Source organism: Erinaceus europaeus, chromosome 13 (genome assembly GCF_950295315.1).
Source record: "Erinaceus europaeus chromosome 13, mEriEur2.1, whole genome shotgun sequence".
Classification (NCBI taxonomy): Eukaryota; Metazoa; Chordata; class Mammalia; order Eulipotyphla; family Erinaceidae; genus Erinaceus; species Erinaceus europaeus.
Genome location: NC_080174.1, coordinates 97,277,000 through 97,294,115, shown reverse-complemented (window position 1 = coordinate 97,294,115; position 17,116 = coordinate 97,277,000). Strand labels below are relative to the sequence as shown.

Genomic DNA, 17,116 nt, shown 5'->3' with positions numbered 1-17,116 from the left:
GAGCCAGACATCACTCTGATACATGTGCTGCCAGGGGTTGAACCCTGGACCTCATGCTTGAGAGTATAGAGCCTTAACCACTGTGCCACATCCTGGACCACAGCATTATCATTTTATAAATAAAAATTAAATAATAAAGAAATGTGAAAATAAATACAAGGGTGGGGAGATAATGTAAAGTTTCTGCCTAAGCTCTCAGGTTCCAGGTTCTATTCCCTGACCCAACATTAGCCATAGATGAGCAGTGCCCTAGCAGAGAGACAGAAACAGTAAATTAAACATGTATCAATTAAAATACAAACCCAGTGTCCTTTTGTCTCCCTTTTTTTCTCAGACACTCTCTGCCCCAGTGTCCTGAATCTCTTTGCAATATGCACATTGATCTTTAAGGAGCTTCTTTTCTCCCTCCCCGAATGGACCTCTGCTCTTTTCAAATCCTCAGGGAGGATGGGCCTCTCGGCCTTTCCATTGAGGGCATGCTGCGGTAGCTGTCAACAATACCTTAGTGATGTTGTGAGTCTGTTGCTTGCTAGCTGCTGTCATTGTTCGTAATTGGTGTTCTTTAGGGGTCTCTTGGTTGTTAAAGACTTTCTCCACTACAGCCAGTAGTTCCAGTAAGGACTTATCTGCTAATCTATTTATTTTTTGGAGTTTTTTTCCAGATATCAGGGGCAGCCTGGTTTACAAAGGGCATAATTACTGCTGACTTATTCTCTGAAGCTTCTGGATCTAGGGGAGTGAACATTCGATATGCCTCCATAATTCTTCTAAGAAGGCAGCTGGGGTTTCTGTCTTTTCCCGTTGCACACTACTAACCTTGGCCAAATTGGTGGGTCAGCGTACAGCCACCCAGAGACCTCCCATTAGAGTCTGGAGATAGACTTGAGCTTCTCTTTACCTTCAGGTGAGTTAAAATACCATGTGATTCTTATCAGAGGTTAACTGGCATCTATTAGGGTTGATTTACGGTGGGGTTCTCATCTAACCTGGGCATGAGTTTTCGGGCTTCCGAGATGATCCTTTCTCTTTCTTCCATGGTAAAAAGAATACCATGATAGGGCACCAAAGTAAAAACCCAGTGGTGAGGGGTAGACATGTAGCTTCCTGGGCCAGTGGGGGGTGGGAATGGGCGGGAGGGATGGGTCACGGTCCTTTGGTGATGGGAATGGTGTTTATGTACACTCCTAGCAAAATGTAGACATATAAATCAGTAGTTAATTAATATGAGAGGGGGAAATCAATTGTATGTCTCAAAGGTTCTCAAAAGACAAACTGAATCTTTTTAATAGATAGGCAACGTATTTGATATGCGGACTCTCTCAAAAGCCTAGACCAAGTAGATTAGAAGCTTCCAATAGCACAGCTATATACAAGATACTGGGTATTGTACAGCAAACCATAACAAAGGGACTTTTCAAAGTTAACCCAATTAACAAATAATGTGATGATAATATTAACTATTGATTGTCTTTTTGAAGCCTAAGACAGCAGGAACCTCACATCTTCACTATAGAGCCCCTACTTCCCCCAGTCCTGGCACCCATGGATAGGGCTCACTTTCCCGTATGCTTCTCCCAATCCATACCAAATAATATTGCATCCGTCGATCACAACCTAACCAAAGCAACGATTGCCATCTCAACATGCTTCACCTCAGAGTGTATCCAGAGACTTCACGTGTGGAATGACAACCCTTCAGCTTCATTACTCGGGTGAGACCTTTCCTTTTATAGTACACTCTAATTTCATCTCAGGTAGTTCACTTTCTAACAAAGTCCCATAACCTAGACATACACCAGTTTCTGTGAGAGAGAGCGTATGCGCACACGTATCCATAAACTACTGCAAAATATATACCTGAAAGCAGGATTACACTAGAGTTTGCAGTGAGTACCTCCCCAACACTTCCTCTCCACTATTCCAATCTTGGGATCCATGTTTGCTCAACAAATTGTTTGGCTTTGTATGTTAACTCTCTTTTCAATCACCAGGTTCCAGATGCCACCAGGATGCTGGCTAGGCTTCCCTGGATTGAAGACCCCACCAATGTGTCCTGGAGCTCAGCTTCCCCAGAGACACACCTTACTAGGGAAAGAGAGAGGCAGACTGGGAGTATGGACCGACCAGTCAACGCCCATGTTCAGCGGGGAAGCAATTACAGAAGCCAGACCCTCTACCTTCTGCAACCCTCAACGACCCTGGGTCCATGCTCCCAGAGGGCTAGAGAATGGGAAGGCTATCATGGGAGAGGGTGGGCTATGGGGATTGGGTGGTGGGAATTGTGTGGAGTTGTACCCCTCCTACCTTATGCTTTTGTTCACTAATCCTTTCTTAAATTAAAAATTTAAATAAAAAAAAAAAAAAAAAGAATACCATGAATGTTTTCATTGTTTACATTCATAAGGTTTCACTGCACTGTGAGTTCTTTCATGTGTCTGAAGATGACTGGAACATTTGAATGTTTTACTACATAGTTACATTCATAGTGTTTCTTTTCTCTTTTTTTTAGAAGGGAGAAGGGTTTTTAACAAAGAAAGCTCGTCCTGTTTTCCATCAAGAGGGACCCTGGGGATCCCAGAGAGAACAGCCTTTGCCCGGGGCACAGACCTCGAAGGGGAAGCTTCCTGGCTCATCAGGTCCTCACAGACCCTGGCACAATGAACGGGACAGCACTCTCAGGTACCGGGCTCTGCTCCTTTTTAGTTTTGCATTTACATTCGTTGCTCAGGACGAAGGCTATGCCAACCAAGCAGAGGACTCCTGCCAGCTGCAGGGTCTCCCAGTAATAGTAGAAGGGACTGCTCTCATCAATGGCCTCACTGGCTTCCAGGGCAGGAAGACTTGCCATCAGCAGCAGCAGGTGTCCACTTATTAATCCCATGTGATCACGGCAGCAGCAGCAGGTGTCCACTTATTAATCCCATGTGATCACGGCCGGGAGGGTACAGGCTGAGGATAAGGTGCTGGGAACAGGTTTGAGGCTGTGATTCCGCTGTGAATTCTTTCATGTGTCCGAAGAGTTCTGGATTGCCTGAATGTCTTACTACATAGGTTACATTCATAGGGTTTCTCTCCACTGTGAATTCTTTCATGTGTCCGAAGACTACTGGAACAACTGAATGTTTTACTACACTGTTTACATTTATAGGGTTTCTCTCCATTGTGAGTTCGTTCATGTTGCCATAGATGACCGGATTGTCGAAATGTTTTACTACATTGTTTACATTCATAGGGTTTCTCTCCAGTGTGAATTCTTTCATGTGAGCGAAGACTACTGGAACAAACGAATGTTTTACTACATTGTTTACATTCATAGGGTTTCTCTCCCGTGTGAATTCTTTCATGTGAGCGAAGACTACTGGAACAAATGAATGTTTTACTACATTGTTTACATACATAGGGTTTCTCTCCAGTGTGAATTCTTTCATGTTTCTTAAGACTACTGGATTTCCGGAATGTTTTACTACATAGTTTACATTCATAGGGTTTCTCTCCACTGTGAATTCGTTCATGTATCTGAAGATCACTGGGTTGCCTGAATGTTTTACCACATAGTTTACATTCATAGGGTTTCTCTCCACTGTGAGTTCTTTCATGTTTCTTAAGACTACTGGAACAACTGAATGTTTTACTACACTCTTTACATTCATACGGTTTCTCTCCACTGTGAGTTCTTTCATGTGTCCGAAGACTACTGGAACAACTTAATGTTTTACAACATTGTTTACATTCATAGGGTTTCTCTCCAGTGTGAGTTCTTTCATGTTTCTTAAGATTACTGGAACAACTGAATGTTTTACTACATTGTTTACATTCATAGGGTTTCTCTCCACTGTGAGTTCTTTCATGTGCTCGAAGATGACTGGAACGACTGAATGTTTTATTACACTGTTCACATTCATAGGGTTTCTCTCCACTGTGAATTCTTTCATGTTTTTCAAGATGAATAGAGTAAGTGAGTAATTTGTTGTGTATTTCACATACTTGAGATTTTCTACCACTCTGACTTTTTTTGCCCTCAGAGACTTTCACTGCTGTATTACTGTAAAATAATGAACAATTAATTAATGACATTTCAATAAATATAACTGATTCTATTATCAGGATGGAGAACATAATTTTACATAATAAACCAGAAAATCAGACATTAACAATAGATTTCACTAGAACGTATACTGAAAAAAAAAATCACAAATATTCAAAATTAGAAAAAGATCTCCAGGGAGCTTGGGCGGTAGCACAGTGGGTTTAGCACATGCAGTGCAAAGAGCAAGAACCGGTTAGGATCCCAGTTCAAGCACCCGGCTCTGCACCTAAAAGGGAGACACTTCACAGGTAGTGAAACAGGTCTGAAGGTGTCTGTCTTCCTCCCTATCTCCCCCTTCTCTCTCAATTTCTCTATCCAATAACAAATTTTTTTTTTAATCTCGAATTAAAAGTAAAGTTAAAAAATTGGTTAAAAGGGGCTGGGCTTGAGAGTCAGTAGGTAGCACAGCAGTCTAATAACACATGGTGTGAAGTGTAAAGAGAGGTTGAAAGATTCCAGTTTGAACCCCTGGTTTCCCTCCTGCAGGGGAGTCACTTCACAGGTGGTAACGCAGGTGTTTGTTTAGGTGTCTATCTTTCTCTCCCCTTCTCTCCAATTTTCTCACCTGTCCAAAATCAATGACAGCAACAACAATAAAACAATGGCAACAAAAGGGAATAAATAAATATTTTAAAAAATACTACAAAAGGGAGGGATGGGCAGTGGTGCACCTGACTGAGCACATATGCTACAATGAGCAAGGACCTGGTTTGAGCCCCCTGGTCCCCACCTGCAGGGGGAAAAGCTTTGCAAGTGCTGAAGAAGGACTGCAGGTCCTCTTTCTCCCTCTCTATCTCTTCCTTCCTTTAGATTTCTGGCTGTCTCTATCCAATAAATAAATAAGATAGAAACTGGTAAAAACTACATACTTTCATTTAAGTATATTATGCCACAACTAATGATATCTTTACAGGTATTTTGTATGTATTAATTGAACCACTATTTGTTAACAGCCAGTTTGGGCATTGTGTTGAAATTTTTCACTGAAAATATTGATCTTTTCTAGAAGGACTACATCTACGTATCATAAACATATAGATATTCATACATTATAGATAGTCTTGTTTCCAAGTGTATTATTTTATAAATACTAAGCATCTTTGCCCCCTTTTTAAGAATCCATTTCCTTGTTATATGTGAGAAAGATTTTCCTATAACGTGGGGAATAGACAGATAATGTAGAACATCATTATGGTCCTTTTGTTGCCAGTGACTCAGATGGGAACTTCAGTCATGTAAATCACATATATCATATTTGAGTCACTTGTCCAACTATTCTATATCCTAGTCATGAAGTATATTTGATAAGATTATATAAAAATTAATCTTTTTGTGGCAGTGATTATAAATTTTGTTTTTATTATAAATATCAATTTTTAAATAAATTATATTAAAAGAGCTGCTATGCAATTATTAAGTCAGTAGAGAGCACACAATTAAGAACGCATAAGTAGGGAGTCAAGTGGTAGCGTAGCAGATTAAGCGTAGGTTCCAGAAAGAACAAGGACAAGTCTTAAAGATCTGGGTTTGAGCCCCCGGCCTACTACGGGGAAACTATACAGGCACCAGATCTAGGTAAATTACACAGAGAAAAAATATTTGAAAACACAATAGCTTTCTGGGTGGTACATCACATTTTATTGTAAGTTTAACTCTCACCTTTGTTGATTCCTGTGCAAGTAATGCTGCTCTTTGGTGGAAAGTTCTTGTATTTTTCCTAAAATTACAAAATATATAAAGGATTAGAACTTATACAAGCTCAACAATTTGTTTGGCTTCGTATGTTAACTCTCTTTTCAATCACCAGGTTCCAGATGCCATCAGGATGCTGGCCAGGCTTCCCTGGATTGAAGACCCCACCAATGTGTCCTGGAGCTCAGCTTCCCTAACATCCTACTAGGGGAAGAGAGAGTCAGACTGGGAGTATGGACCAACCGGTCAACGGCCATGTTCAGCGGGGAAGCAATTACAGAAGCCAGACCTTCTACCTTCTGCAACCCTCAATGACCCTGGGTCCATGCTCCCAGAGGGATAGAGAATGGGAAAGCTATCAGGGGAGGGGGTGGGATATGGAGATTGGGTGGTGGGAATTGTGTGGAGTTGTACCCCTCCTACCCTATGGTTTTGTTAATTAATCCTTTCTTAAATAAAAAAAAAGAAAAAAAAAGAACTTATACAAGCAGTGGTCTGGAAGGTGGAACAGTGGGTAAGGCACTAAACTCTCAATCACAAGGTCCCAAGTTCAATCCCCGGCAGCACATGTACCAGGATTATGGCTGATTGTTTTTCTCCTCCTATCTTTTGCATGAATAAATAATTAAAAAGAAAGAAATTATACAAATAGATGGAATTTATTTTTATTCATTTTTACCATATCACTGCTCAGCTCTGGTTTGTGATGTTGCAGGGGATTGAACCTGACTTAACAGAGTCTCAGGCCTGAGAGTCTGTATAACCATGGTGCTATACCCTCACCCTGAAAACTTTTTAAAGAATTTAATTTTGAGCGAGTCGTGTGGTAAAATAGCCAGAAAAGCACACATGGCGTAAAGCGCAAGGACTGGCCTCAGCATCCTGGTTTGAGATCCTGGCTTCCCACCTGCAGGGTAGTCGCTTCACAAGCAGTGAAATGGTCTGCAGGTGTCTATCATTGTCTACCCCACTCTGTCTTCCCATTCTCTCTCAATTTCTTTCTGTCTTATCCAACAGTAACAACATCAATAACAATAATAAAACAAGGGCAACAAAAGGGAATACATAAAAAAATAATTATTTCTTAATTCATGTGGAAGGTAGTCTGAGAAAGAATCAGACATCAGTCTAGTACGTGTGTAGTCAAAGACCAACCTGAAGACCTCATGGTCAAGAATCCAATATTTTAACCACTGCTCCATCTGCCGGATCACAAGACTGAATTGGTGATCCATTATGAGTCACAATCAAACTCTGCTCACATAACACTGTCTCCCTTTATACATTTGGTGAACAAAAAGTGATTTGCCTTCTAGTTGAAAAATTAAGGCAATTAGAGTTACCTATGGAAAGAAAGTTCCTCAAGTTTTCACACATCACATCTCTGTAGAGTTTCTTCTCTGAAGGATTCAATAGTGCCCACTCCTCTTGAGTGAATATCACAGCTACATCTTCATAGGTCACTGAACCCTAAAATATGTGCAATGTGATCATGTGAGAAAATGTGAGCGGCAGCAGGTTAGCATATTAACTACTCTTTCTCATAAATAAATAAAATCTTTAAAAAAAAAAGAAATGAAACATCTCTAGCCACACATAGCAATTTATAAAATCAACATCATTATGGAAGCATGGAAATTATACTATTTAGAGTCATCATACGACATTAGGCATCTCTGCAGTGTCAGTGTCCAATAAAGGGTTAAAAATGCAAGAATGTTATACAAATAAAATAAGTATTACCAGATGCATGGCAGTGGTGCACCTGGTTAAGTGTACAATTCACAATGACACGACCTAGGTTTGAGACCTGCTTCCCTCCTGAATAGGGCCACGTCATGAGCAGTGAGACAGGCCTGCAAAAAAAATGGAAAGAAAAAAGGGCTTTCGGCAGCAGTGGATTCAAACTTCTCACAATGAGCTCAAGAAATAATCCTGGTGGCAGAAAAAAGAATAGGAGGACAAGACAAATTGTTCCACAGTAAGCTACATCCTCCTCAATTTCTCTATCATAGGAAGTAAAATATAATTTATAAATACAAAAAGATTCTATGAGGAGGAGGGAGCTATTGTGGAAAGTCTGGCAGTGAAAGGTCTTATGTTCCTTAAGTTGCACTTGGATGTTACAACAGTAACCAAAAAAACCTATAGAAGTCATCCTCAGTACAGTACATAATATCTGATTTGGAAATGTCTTCAGAAACCTGAGCTCAACATTAAAGATAAATAAATAAATGGAGAAATGAACCACTGAGAATACACAAAAATGAATATATTTGGCATAATGACAAGACCTATCACCAAGATAAAGAGATGAAGTAAAAAAAAAAATAAGGAAACATATTTACATACTCACAATCCCTGAGTGTCAGATACCTGTATGTTCTAACAATAAAGTTTCATTTTTTAAAAAAAGAGTAATTCTGATTTATTACCCTTTTGTAGAGCCACTGAATTTTATAATATCTTAGACAGAGGTTGTGAAAAGCACACATGGAAACTAAGCAGAATTGTATTAGGTCTGTGATATCCCAGGAGAGACATCTTCTCAGTAGGAATACTGGATTAATGTCATTACTTTTATCTGCAAAAATTAAGACATTTTCAACGGTTCTATGCCACTAATCAACATAAGAATTATTGACCCTAGGAGTCAGGCAGTAGCACATGGGTTAAGCGCACGTGGCGCAAAGTGCAAGGACCGCAGTAAAAATCCCGGTTTGAGCCCCCGGCTCCCCAACTGCAGGGGAGTCGCTTCACAAGCGGTGAAGCAGTTCTATAGGTGTCTACCTTTTTCTACCCATCTCTTCCACTCCTCTCTCCATTTCTGTCTGTCTTATCCAACAACTACATCAACAACAATAACTACAACAATAAAAACAAGAGGAAACAAAAAGGAAATACAGACTAAAATAATAAAACAGAATTGTTTATCCCATATGAATTTGGGATAGAGTCGAGTTGTAGTCAGTGGGTTAAAACACATGTGGTGCAGAGCTCAAGGACTGGAGTAATGATGCCAGTTTGAGCCCTCGGCTCCCCACCTGCAGGTGAATCACCTCACAGGTCTGCAGGTGTCAGTCTCTCTCTCCCGTCTTCCCCTCCTCTCTCCATTTCTCTGTCCTATCCAACTATAAAAACATCAACATCAATTAACAACAATAAAAAGTACAACAATAAAACAACAAGGGCAACAAAAGGGAATAAATATTAAAAATAAATTCTTTAAAAAGAATGTGGGTAGAGAGAAAAAGAAGGTGGGAGTCAGGCAGTAGCGCAGCAGGTAAAGCACATGTGGTGAAAAGCACAAGGATCGGAATAAGGATCCCAGTTCGAGCCTCTGGCTCCTCACCTGCAGGAAAGTCGCTTCACAAATAGTGAAGTAGGTCTGCAGGTGTCTCTCTCTCCCTCTGTCTTGCCCTCGTCTCTCCATTTCTCTCTGTCCTATCTAACAATGATGACATCTATAAGAACAACAATAATAAAAATTTAAAAAAGGCCAGGGGGTCAAGTCGTGGCACACTTCATTAAGTGTTTACTTTATAGTGTTCATAGAACCAGTTATAGGCCCTTGGCCCCACCTACAGCAGGAAAGCTTCATGAAATGTGAAGCAGGGCTGCAGGTTTCTATCTATGTCTCTCCCTTTCTATCTCACCTCCCCATCCATTTCTTTTGGTCTCAATCCTTTATTAAATAAACAAATATTGTTTTAAAAATCTACTTTAAAAAAGAGAAAAATTCCTTTTAGTTCCATCCAAGATGAGCTCACTGTTCTTAATAGCTGTGTAGTATTCAATTGTGTATATATACCAGCTTTCTCAGACACTCATCTGTTGTTGGGCACCTGGGTTGCTTCCAGGTTTTCGCTGTTACAAATTGTGCTGCTATGAACATAGGTGTACACGTATCTTTTTAGTAGGGTCTTATGGTGTCCTTGGGATATATCCCTAGTAGAGGAATTACTGGGTCATACATAAGGTTCATGTCTAGCCTTATGAGAGTTCTCCAGACAGATCTCCACAGAGGCTGGACCAATTTACATTCCCACCAGCAATGCAGAAGGGTTCCTCTGTCCCCACAGCCACTCCAGCACTTGTTGCTGCTGTCCTTTTTGATATTTGCCATTCTCATGGGGGTGAGATGCTATCTCAAAGTTATCTTTATTTGCATTTCTTTGACAAATCAATGACCTGGACCAATTATTCATGTGCTTGTTAGGCTTTTGGATTTCTTCTGTTGTGAATATTCTGTTCCTATCCTCTGCCCATTTTTGGATGGGGAAAGCTATCTGGGGAGGGGATGGGATAGGGAGTTCTAGTGGTGGGAATTGTGTGGAGCTGAACCCTCTTATCCTATAGCTTTTTTTCAGTGTTTCCTTTTCATAACTAAAAAATAAAATTTGAAAGAGACATAAAATGAAGACTCTGAATATTAGGAAGTATGTATTCTAGTGAACCTCATTTGTGCCTGATTCCACTATTTTTGGTGGAACGATTTTATTTATTTTCTCTAGATAGATTAGACAAAAAAAAGGGAAGACTCCACAGTAATACCTATGAAGTGCCCCTTTTCATGTCTGTGTTGTCAGGGCTTGAAACTCAATATCTGGGTATGACAAAGTAGCACTTTACAACACGAGTTATGTCTTGGTATTCAAAAATTATTTCACAGGTGCTTTCTGGTGGCATACCAAGTGGAGACCACAAATGATCACCTGAGAGAATTCAGATGGGTTCAAGAATCATCTCTCCAACAGCTGTAGAGCGAACACTCACAACTGTACGTGCTTCACAGCCCCCCCATTTCTTATATCTATTCATGTCTGTATATATGTAACATGACACTAAAGAATGGTGACACTGAGTCTCAGTGATAATACTAATTGGAAAATTGGAGTTTTAAGAGTAAATGGCTGCGGAGATAGTAGAGTGGTTATGCAAAATACTTTCATATTTGACGCTTTCAATCCCCAGCATAAGATAAGCCAGAGTTGAGCAGTACTTTGATCTGTCTCTATCTCTCTCATTGAAATAAATAACAAAAAAATAAACTAAGAAAGTCCTGCTTTGTTGTTGTGGTGGTCTGGTGTAGGGCTGCAATGCGGAGAAGAGAGTGGACGTCCAGAGCAAAGGGGTACACAAATCTTTATTATAGGATTGGGGGGGTTTGGTTCAGACCACGTGGAGCCAGCCGGCAATGGCTGTCCCCACTACCTGACCACGGGGGGAGAGCAGAGAGCGAGATCTCAGAGAGAGGGAGAGCTGAGAGCCCAGAGGGGGGGGGGGGGTGAGGGGGCTTTTTATTGGGCAACAACCAGGGGTGACGTGTAGGGCCAGGATTGGTTGAAGGGGGCACTACTAGGATTTCGCGGGGCGTAGTAAAACCTGGGGGCGGAGACCGCATCAGAATAACTCCTCAGCAACACTGCTTTCCCAGAACTCTGCCCCACTAGGAAAAGTGTGAGACAGGCAAGGAGTACAGATTGACCTGTTGTGCCCATGTTCACTGGTGAAGCAATTACAGAAGGCAGACCTTCCACCTTCTGGACCCCATAATGACCCTGGTTCCATAGTTCTAGAGGATAAAGAATAGGAAAGCTATCAGGGGAGGGGATGGGATATGGCATTCTGCTGGTGGGAACTGTATGGAATTGTGACTCTATTCTCCTATGGGTTTGTCAGTGTTTCCATTTATAAATAAAAATTAAATATTAAAAAAAGAGTAAGTGAAAAGAGAAATACAAGGGTGGGGGAGGAAACAAAGTTTCTGCCTGCGGCTCTCAGGTTCCAGGTTCTACTTCCTGACCCAACATTAGCCAGAGATGAGCAGTACCTTGGCAGACAGAGAGAGAAAGAGACAGAAATAGTAAATTAAACATGTATCAATTAAAATACAACTTATTCAAGAGGAAAAAGATACAGAATCTGATGTGGGGCAAGTCAACTTACCCAAGAAGCTGCCATCTCTTCCTCTTTCCCTGAATGTCTTTCAGGCCAGAAAATGGAAGCTCAATCACAGCAATAGCTTCAGACTCTGTTTAAATCTAGCAGCACAGCCTCTTCACTGGACAGTATGGGCCCTAGATAGAAGATACTGTAGTGAATACAAGGTACAATACCCTGGCTGTGTAATGTGAACAGAAGTGGTTATGGGAACATTTAGGGAGTTATCCTGCCTATTAAGACCCCTACAAAGCCCACAAATTCTACTGACATCTCTTTCAACCTTTTAATTTTTCTTCAACAAAACCATTCACAATAATCTAGTAAAACGGGAGTCAGGAAGTAGCGTAGTAGTAGTGTTAAGCGCATGTGGCCCACAGCTCAGGGACCAGCCTAAGTGTTGTTTTTGACGGTTTAGGTTGTTTTCGCCGGGCTGGCTTCACGGGCAGGTAACAGACGACCAGGGACTCATGGTTGAGCTGTAGGCAGTATCTCTTTATTCATGCAGGACGCAGCACAATCTAAGACGAGTTAAGCTAAACTCAAGTACTCTAAAACTCACAATGCTGTCTTTATATATACTTGCCAAGTAGGGTGGAAACAGGATGTGACATAGAGAGGGTGGAGAGAAAAGTGACTGGCGAAAATCAGAGTGTGACAAGGAGGGGGTGGAGCAGGCGAGAATCCTATCACTGAACCACCAATGCCCTGGAGGGAGTGCTTTATGTAAATGTAAAAGTGATTTATGTAAATAGACCAAAGCTTTGAATGGGATTAAATCTATCCCTATATAGGCATATGGTTAAGCAGAAACCAGGGGGAGCTGACATACTATCCAACACCTAAGGATCTGGTTTGAGCCCTTGGCTCCTCACCTGCAGTGGAGTCGCTTCACAGGTCGTGAGGCAGGTCTCCAGGTGGCTATCTTTCTCTCCTCCACTGTCTTCCACTCTATCTAACAACAACAATGACATCAATAACTACAACTATAATTTAAAAAAGGACAACAAACAGGGAAAAGAAATAAAATAACAAAATGTTTAAAAAATCTAGTAAAATGTCTGTTAATTTTCTTACTTAATTCAAGCCTCACTTAAATATTGCTCAGAGATCTGTATTAAAACAGTAACATGGGGAGGGAGTGTAGTGGATGTAGCCAAGATGGCAGCTTGAAGACACACCTGGCATGAGCTCTGCAAGGAGGCTGCTTTAAACCTGGGAATTTCAAGTGAGGGTAGGATTTCCAGGCCAGTGGCAGAGGAAGAATGTAGAATAGCTCTAAGGAGCCTAAGAAGAGTCCTATAACCCACCCTTAGGCTGGCAAACCGAGGCTGAAAAGGACAAAGGAAACATGGGGTTGGCCCACTGACTCTAAGTCTGACTCTTTCATACTGTACCCTAACAACAACCCTCACACCACAGGAGTAAGAGAACCAGCTACAGACAGATCACTCAAAGTAATTTATCTACTTCACAAGTGGTGAAGCTGGTCTGTAGGTGTCTGTCTTTCTCTCCCCGTTTTCCCATTCTCTCTCCATTTCTCTCTGTCCTATTCAACAAACACATCAATAATAACTACAACAAAAAAAACAACATGGGCAACATAAGGGAATAAAAAAAATATTTTTTTAAATGGTAGCTTCATTATCAAGAAACCTAGAGGCATCCAGAGGATGGGGGTTCTTTTCCCAAGCAAATGTTTTTTTTTTTTTTTTTTTTAACAAAGGCTGGAGCTCAATCTGAGTGACTGAATACCTGACCAATTTCTGTCTCTGTTGGGGGTTGTGAGATTAATGTCCTTTGGTCCTGCTTAGGTTAATTCATCTATTTTTCCTTCTCCATTATACCTATTGAGTATAATGATAGTAATATTGAGTAATTGATAGTTGCTTCTTGTGATTGTGTACTTTTGCTTTGTTTAGGAAGTGGGGGGGTTGTGTAGCCAATGTGGAATAGTTTAATCTAAAAACTGATTGTTAGGGTTTTATTAATCGGGATTTTTTTTTTTTTTTTGCAGGTTTTCTTCCATGTATTTTTTTTTGTTAACTTTATAGAACTCAGGACCTCATGGTTGAGAATCCAATGCTTGCTCCACTGCACCACCTCCCAGACCACTGTTTTTCCCTTTGTTGTTTTACTTTTGTCTGTTTTTCCTTTTCTCTAGGTTGACCAAAATTAGTTATTTTGCTTTTTCTATTGATTGGTGATTGGGTGTACTTTCTATTGTGGGAAGAGTTTGCTTTTCTTTCCTTTTCTCTTTCATTCTTCCTTTCTGATTGGAAAAATCTTTTTCCTTTTGCTGCTGTTTTTTCTGTAATCACTTATGCATGTTTTTGAATTATCTTGTGAAAGAAGTTAGACTCAGAGTGGATTCTCTCTTTTCTTTTTTTCCACTATCTCTAGAATTTATAGTTGATTACTGTAATTGTTTATTTTTGCCTTGTCTGTATGGTTTGGATTTATTTTTGTTCTTGTTTTGTTTTTGGAGTGGAGGTGTTGTTTGGCTAACTGGTCTTAGTTGAACTGCATTAATCTTTGCTTCTGTGGATAGTATTGTCTTTTCTGAGGCTTGTGATTTCATCTGAGAAAGGACTTTGATTTGGTGTGCCTTGTACTCACAAAACACAACAACTGAATGACAACAGACAAGACAGAAAAATATAAACCCCACCACGTTAAAAACATGGTCAAATCTACAACAATTAAAGCAGCTACTGAATGAATTATGCATATCCCTTTGAATCAGTGTTGTTCTATCACTTGGGTCTATGCCTAGTAGTGGTATTGCTGGATTATATGTATTTGTTCTTCCATTTGTATTTGTTTAAGGATTCACTATAATGGCTGACAGTACTTATCTTTATTTTAAAAAATATTTTTAATATTTATTAATTTTCCCTTTTGTTGCCATTTTTTAACGTTGTAGTTATTGTCGTTATTGATGTCATCGTTGTTAGATAGGACAGAGAAACATGGAGAGAGGAGGGGAAGATGAAGGGGAGAGAAAGACAGACACCTGCAGACCTGCTACACCACCAGTGAATTGACTGCTGCATGTGGGGAGCTGGGAGCTGGAACAGGGGTGCTTAAGCTGGTCCTTGTGCTTTGCGCCACATGCATTTAACCCCCTTCAGTACTGTCTGACTCCCCCCCCTTTTTTTTTAAAGCAGAGCACTGTCCAGCTAGGGCTTGTGGTGGGAGGATTGAACCTGCGGCTTTGAAGCCTCCAGCATGAGTGTCTCTGCATAACCATTATGTTATCTACCCTCTGCCCTATCCTTTTAGTATTTTAAGTATGATTTCAACTTTTGAATTTGCTTCTTAATACTGGGGAAGACTCTTGGAGAGAAATGTGTGACAAGAATGGCAATAGAGGGGTTAGCTCCATAGATTTTAGTACCAAGTGTTACAAATATGAGAGACAACGTGGTGCACGTAGAGTCAGGAATGTAGACAAAGGAAAATTTAGTAGTAGCCAGGGGAGAGCTTGAGAAAGCCAGATAAAGTAGCCAGGAGAGCTTAGGAGGCCCATCCAGGATTGAAGAAGACCCAAAATGACTCTCATGCCTGAGGGTCCAAAGTCCAGGTTCAATCCCCCACATCACCATAAGCACAACCATTAGCCACAGCTGAACAGTGCTCAGGTTAAAAAGGAAAGAATAAAAATGGGGGGGGGGGGGGGCCGGGTGGTGGCGCAGTGGGTTAAGCGCATGTGGCGCAAAGCGCAGGGACGGGCGTAAGGATCCCGGTTTGAGCCCCCGACTCCCCACCTGCAGGGGAGTCGCTTCACGGGCGGTGAAGCAGGTCTGCAGGTGTCTATCTTTCTCTCCCCCTCTGTCTTCCCCTCCTCTCTCCATTTCTCTCTGTCCTATCCAACAACGAAGCTACAACAAGGGCAACAAACGGGGGAAAAAAAATGGCCTCCAGGAGCGGTGGATTCATGGTGCAGGCACCGAGCCCAGCAATAACCCTGGAGGAGGAAAAAAAAAAAAAAACGGACCAAAAAGAAGCAAAACCAAAAGCCTCCTGCAAATTTATGAAATCACCACTAAGGTCCAGGATTGACCCATCGATGAGCTGAGTTCCAATCATGTAACCCAGGCTCAAAGGCTTCTGGAACATTTTTGGGTTTTATTTTAGTCTCTCCCTCACTTCCTCTCCCTTTTCCTCTCTCTTCATATATACATATATATATTTCCAGAGACAGAAACAGTGAGACAGTTACAGATCTGCTTCACTGCTTGCAAAACTTTTCCACTGCAGTTGGGCACAGGGGGCTCTAACTTGGGTCCTTGTGCACCACACTCAGCCCCACAAATGTTCTTTTGCACACATCCCCTTTCTCACACTCCCAAGATATGTATCAGTAACTTCCCTTTTTCCTCTTGAAATATTTTTCAATTTTATTAGTGATTTAATATTTATAAAACTATAAGATAACAAGAGTATAATTCCACATTGTTCCCTGAGTCCTGTGTCTCAATCTCTCCACTGGAATCAACAGCAGTTCTCATAAGGTTGAGGATATGGTTAATTATTATTCCTAAACTAACTCTCTATATTTGTCCTCCCCCCCCCCCCAGGCTCCAATCTTCTTTTCCATTCCACAGGAAAAAATATTTTTCTTTATTTTTTTTATTCATGAAGAAGATAGGAGAAGAAAGAACCAGACATCACTCTGGTACATGTGCTCCTGGGGATTGAACTCAGGATCTCACACTTGAGAGTCCAATGCTTTATAAAAAGTAAAAATTAAAATAAAAAATATTCCTGGAAGGATATAATAAGCAGAAAAGAAAATAAGCATTAATTTCAATTATCATATGACTTAACAATTTCATATGACACACAGAGATATCTCTACTTTACTTATTACCTCACTTTCCATATTAAATTCTCTTCATCTACATAAAACTCAAAAAAATAAAGAAAGAAAATGGCCAGTGGGTTAATGAATTTATAATGAAGCCACAGTGGTAAAAAAAAAGATAGGGTGGTCTAGGAGGTGGCACAGTAGCTAAGGAACTGGACTCTCAAATATGAGGTCATGAGATCAGTCCCCAAAAGCATATGTACCACAGTGATGACTGTTTCATTCCTATCTACTCAGAAATAAAGAATTTTTAAAAAAGGGATTAAAAAACAGAAAGGGGGTCGGGTGGTGGCGCAGTGGGTTAAGCACATGTGGCGCAAAGCGCAAGGACTGGCGTGAGGATCCCAGTTCGAGCCCCCGGCTCCCCACCTGCAGGGGAGTCGATTCACAGGCGGTGAAGCAGGTCTGCAGGTGTCTATCTTTCTCTCCCCCACTCTGTCTTCCCCTCCTCTCTCCATTTCTCTCTGTCCTATCCAACAACGAATAGCGTCAACAAGGGCAATAATAATAACCACAACGAG

At 40.9% G+C, this 17,116-nt stretch overlaps 2 protein-coding genes across 2 annotated transcripts; both read right to left on the bottom strand.

Annotated features, from left to right (window-relative positions):
• Positions 1 to 2,492: 2,492 nt before the first annotated feature.
• Positions 2,493 to 2,881, bottom strand: LOC132542434 (FXYD domain-containing ion transport regulator 4-like). The gene has a single exon (XM_060205052.1). It carries the CDS (start codon positions 2,879 to 2,881, stop codon positions 2,633 to 2,635), a length of 249 nt encoding a protein of 82 aa, XP_060061035.1. The 3' UTR covers positions 2,493 to 2,632.
• Positions 2,882 to 2,928: 47 nt separating this feature from the next.
• Positions 2,929 to 12,026, bottom strand: LOC132542427 (zinc finger protein 709-like). Its single transcript, XM_060205036.1, has 4 exons — positions 11,729 to 12,026; positions 7,123 to 7,249; positions 5,747 to 5,804; positions 2,929 to 4,042 (listed from the first exon to the last, which is right to left on the bottom strand). Exons 1-4 carry the CDS (start codon positions 11,741 to 11,743, stop codon positions 2,929 to 2,931), a joined length of 1,314 nt encoding a protein of 437 aa, XP_060061019.1. The 5' UTR covers positions 11,744 to 12,026.
• Between the last annotated feature and the right edge of the window lie 5,090 nt (positions 12,027 to 17,116).

Excerpts from the sequence above, each read along its gene's own strand:
- LOC132542434 (XM_060205052.1), bottom strand. The coding sequence starts at position 2,881 with ATGGGATTAATAAGTGGACACCTGCTGCTGCTGATGGCAAGTCTTCCT.
- LOC132542427 (XM_060205036.1), bottom strand. Across the intron at positions 5,805-7,122 it reads GAGGAACTTTCTTTCCATAG|GAAAAATACAAGAACTTTCC; the intron begins GTAACTCTAATT and ends TTGTAATTTTAG. Across the intron at positions 4,043-5,746 it reads TTGCACAGGAATCAACAAAG|TAATACAGCAGTGAAAGTCT; the intron begins GTGAGAGTTAAA and ends ATTATTTTACAG.